At 35.8% G+C, this 4,092-nt stretch overlaps 1 protein-coding gene across 3 annotated transcripts in view; it reads right to left on the bottom strand.

The window, feature by feature from the left end:
• POT1 (protection of telomeres 1) overlaps window positions 1–4,092 on the bottom strand; it is a 68,207-nt gene that overhangs the window by 2,263 nt on the left and 61,852 nt on the right. For all 3 annotated transcript variants that reach the window (XM_023513228.1, XM_003789772.3, XM_023513229.1), the window contains 3 exons: window positions 3,956–4,044; window positions 2,256–2,347; window positions 611–716 (listed from right to left, as the gene is read on the bottom strand). In XM_023513228.1, coding sequence (XP_023368996.1) covers window positions 611–716; window positions 2,256–2,347; window positions 3,956–4,044 — 287 coding nt within the window. The remainder of the gene's footprint in view (window positions 1–610; window positions 717–2,255; window positions 2,348–3,955; window positions 4,045–4,092) is intronic.

Raw genomic sequence — 4,092 nt, 5'->3', positions numbered from 1 at the left:
ATCTGCAGCTGGGAAAAATTCTTACTGATACGAAACTGTTAGAAGAATCAAATTGTTGGAATATCACTTAGACCTGCAGTTTCAACAGAAGCAGGAAAAATGGCCAAAGAAGGAACACTCAGAGGCAGCAGGGATAACCAGCAGAATCACACCTAAAGATGACCTAATCAAATGGTCATAAAGAAAACAACTAAAGTCATAAAACATCTAGTCAAACAAAAAACCTGCAAAGTCTTAATATGAAACAGAAAATCACCCCTTGAGTAAGCTGGATAATTGAAGTCTGCTCCAGGAAACATGTCTTGCTAATATTTCACCCCTTCTGGTTTGGTTTCAACTAATGTTTGTGTGTATAAAATACAGCATCAAAAATGCCTGTGATCAAAACTGCCTCTCTCTGTTGTATTCAAATTATTTTAAAATTTTTTCATTGTAGGAATTACGATTCATACTGATTTTATGCCAGCCACTGACTTTATCAAAAGGTGGGTCACACTACTTGGTAATTCAGCTGGATTCACTGCTTTCAGAATTCTAAAAGTCTACAGATTAGATATATTTAGGTGCTATTTTAAAGAAAGGAAAGAGTGGGGCAAAAATTATTGCCTACCAATTTTTATTCTTGAAGGACAAATCATATCCATGATCATATCCACACTTTTCTGATGGTCATCGTCATTTAGAATTTCTGATGCTGGAATTTGGAAGAATTTGTCCTTGAAAAAAATCATATGGTATAAAAAGGAAATTATATTAATCTTTTTAAAAGTTATAACATACAATTATTTAAATATTATCTAATTTAAAATAATCTAGACTATTTCACTCTACCAAGATTGCAGAATTCATAAAGTAAAGTGCTGGTCTGAACTCTAAAATCTGATTTAGTACTTTAATCTTAAAATAGCTTTGAGATATATATAATCAAGTTAAATTATTATACTTTGACTTAATAATGATGATTAAAAAACTAGCTGACTATACTCTTTGTGTATAGAAAAACAAATCTTATGTTAAGTTAAAAAAAATAGAACATGTGCTATATATCTAATTAGTTTTTTCTCCCCAACTAGATTATGAATTTCAGGAAAGAATTTGGCTTGCTGTGCTCAGTCTTATCCATGTATTTCCATCATATCGACAAGAACCTGGTCAATAGCAGGTGTTCAATAAATATTTAAGTGGTCAAAGGGATTATGCAGGTGGAAGAAAAATTCTCAACCTTACCTCAGATTTCTTTTCTAATGTATGTAATAAAATGTTTAACTTGACCCTAAGAGAGGTCTGGCTTTTGCTCTTACATGTTTGTGGGAGATCTAAGCTTTTAGCATGTCACACTTACTAGAAGTGCTTTTTTTGTTTTTTTTTTATTTTTTTGCCTGAGATCATTCTGGATAGTCTAATGACGTGAGTTAGGATGAGGAGTCTGGAGCGTGGGGTGTTAGCTAGACTTCCAGAGGGGCTGAAGACTGAGATCAGCCACTGCGGGCAATCAACCACACCTATGTGATGGAGTCCCAGCAGAAGGTCTTGACATCAGGTCTGGCTGAGCTTCCCTGGTTGGTAAGATTCCATGTATAATGTTATACATTATTGTAGGGAAAGGTAAACAGTCCACAACATTGAAGTGCAATGTTTACTGAGAAGACAAACATAAGCTCTATGTTTGGAACTTCCCTGGACAGTACCCTATGTACTTCTCTCCTTGGCTGATTTTAATTTATACCCTTTAGTAGTAAGAAACCCTAACCCTGAATATAACACCTTTCAGTGAGTTCTCTGAGTCTTTCTTCTGAGTTGTTGAATACTAAGGGTGCCTTTTTAGACTTCCAGACTTAACAACTGGTATCAGAAGTAAGGGTGGTCTTGTGGGCTGCTTCACACAATGATATCTCTGAATCAAAGTAACTTCATTTCCTTGATTGTGAAATGTAAATGTTTAAGAAGTATGGTGAAGTATGATGCCTACATAATGTGTCTGCACCTCTGATTTACAGCCCTGGAGCAGAACTTACGCACGGGAAGGAGAACAACTCTCCCTTCAAATCTCTGAACCTCATTTTTTCACTGCTCAAATATTAAGGTTTACAGTGTCAAATCAAAACAAGAGATACACAATTTAAGATTTATATGTTTACATTTTATTTATACTTTTAAGTTGCCTTATATACTTTTGAAATAAAATTGGTTTGAATAAATATATTAAAATTTAAATATTTATTTTTCAAACAATCTTTACTACCTCTGTTACTTACAGAATCCATGAGAAATGCTTCTAACACTCCTGTTCCATCATCAAGAGTGAACGTCATAACAAACACATATTGGAGGGGTACAATACCCAGTACTAGGGAAAGAAAAGAAGATCAAATCATATGAGCCTCCTGTTCCTTATGATCAAGGTAAAGTTAAAACTGTTTTGTGAGTTCAAGAGATAAAGAGAAACCTGACACTATCTGACATGTAGGTGGTATGGGAGTTGAATTGAGTTTTCATTGTTTAGTTGGCTTGGGCCAGGTTCAAACCCTCCAGCAGTGGTGTATGTGGGCAGTGACCTAACTACTGAGCTACAGGTGCTGAGCCACCTTATCCAATTCTTAATGTAGTGGGTTTGTTTGCGTGGTCACTCAGGGTGGGTTTTAAGTTTGAACTTATTTTAGTTCAAAGTTCTAACCAAGTGAGACCTTTTGAAACCTAAACCTGAGGCGGCGCCTGTGGCTCAAAGGAGAAGGGTGCAGACACCTTACACCAGAGGTGTTGGGTTCACACCCAGCTCCAGCCAAAACAAAAAAACAAAAAGAACAACTGCAAACAAAAAAATAGCCGGACATTGTGGTGGGTGCCGTAGTCTCAGCTACTTGGGAGGCTGAGGCAAGAGCATTGCTTAAGCCCAACAATTTGAGGTTGCTGTGAGCTGTGACACCACTGTACTCTACCCAGGATGACACAATGAGACTCCATCTCAAAAAAAAAGGAATTGGATAAGGAAATCAAGCTTGATATCTTGAAAAAGTGACCCAGGATTGCACCAGAGCACAAAGAAAACATGAAAACAACAGTATCACACAACTGTATACACATCTATACAATACAATTTCAGGTTAGCAGAATCTGAGTGTACAGTTTTAGGGAAAAAATAATGTTCCCAACATTCTCAATTGGCCAAACTGTATCTGCAGCACCACGTCCAGCATGAATGTCAGACTTTGAGAAGGGCACTGGAGAAGTGGAATGTTTACTGAGAAGAAAAAAAAAATAGTAAGGAAAGTGGGAAAGTACCACTGGAAGTGAGGACGCCTACTTAAAGAAATAAGGATTCAAGGAAGGCTTGAGTAGTTCCTTAAAATGTACGATGTCTGTTTATCTTCTAGAAGGAAATAGGAATACTCTAGTCTAAATAATTTTAGTACACAGACCTTGGCCCATGTTAAAGTTAAAGGAAGGTAGATTTTGCTTCACTCTTAATAAATGCCTAAAAATTAAGAGGACATGCTGCTTTGCACGTAACGAGTACCCTGGCACTGAAGGAGTTTTAAACAAAGGTTAGATGAGCACAGTTAAGAATGTGATACAGAGATTCCTTTTGTTCCAGCTAAAGACTTGTGCTGGGTGAAAAGTTTTAACAGTTCTCTCTAAAACTCTTCAGTCCCAAGGTACCATGAGCTGAAGAGATTTGTCAGAACCAGTATTTAGGACAGATGGCTAACATGTAAACAAATTATAAATACTAAGATCTGAGTTGTGATTAAAAAGTATTGGTGAATGCTTAAAAGTGACTATTCAAATATTTTTAACATTTACACTACACACTTATTATAATCATTGTGAATAGTTTCCCTTAAGTAAAGTTAAACTTTAACTTAGCCTTATATATTCACAAATATTAACATACAAATCAGTTAGAGGACCTTAAACACAGATAGTGGAAACTGCAAGGCGTAGATATTTAGCTAACCTTCTGCCACAGAAGCAGGACTCCATGATGTTTTATCCACAAGGGAATTTAGATTTTGTATTGTTCTCAAATTAGAACACTGCTTACACCTGCAATTAATAAAATAAAAAAGTATAAATTTGAAAATAATTTAATTT

The sequence above is a fragment of the Otolemur garnettii genome, unplaced genomic scaffold (genome assembly GCF_000181295.1).
Source record: "Otolemur garnettii isolate 467f Iridium unplaced genomic scaffold, OtoGar3 scaffold00037, whole genome shotgun sequence".
Lineage (NCBI taxonomy): Eukaryota > Metazoa > Chordata > Mammalia > Primates > Galagidae > Otolemur > Otolemur garnettii.
This window is presented reverse-complemented; position numbering and strand designations above follow the sequence as displayed.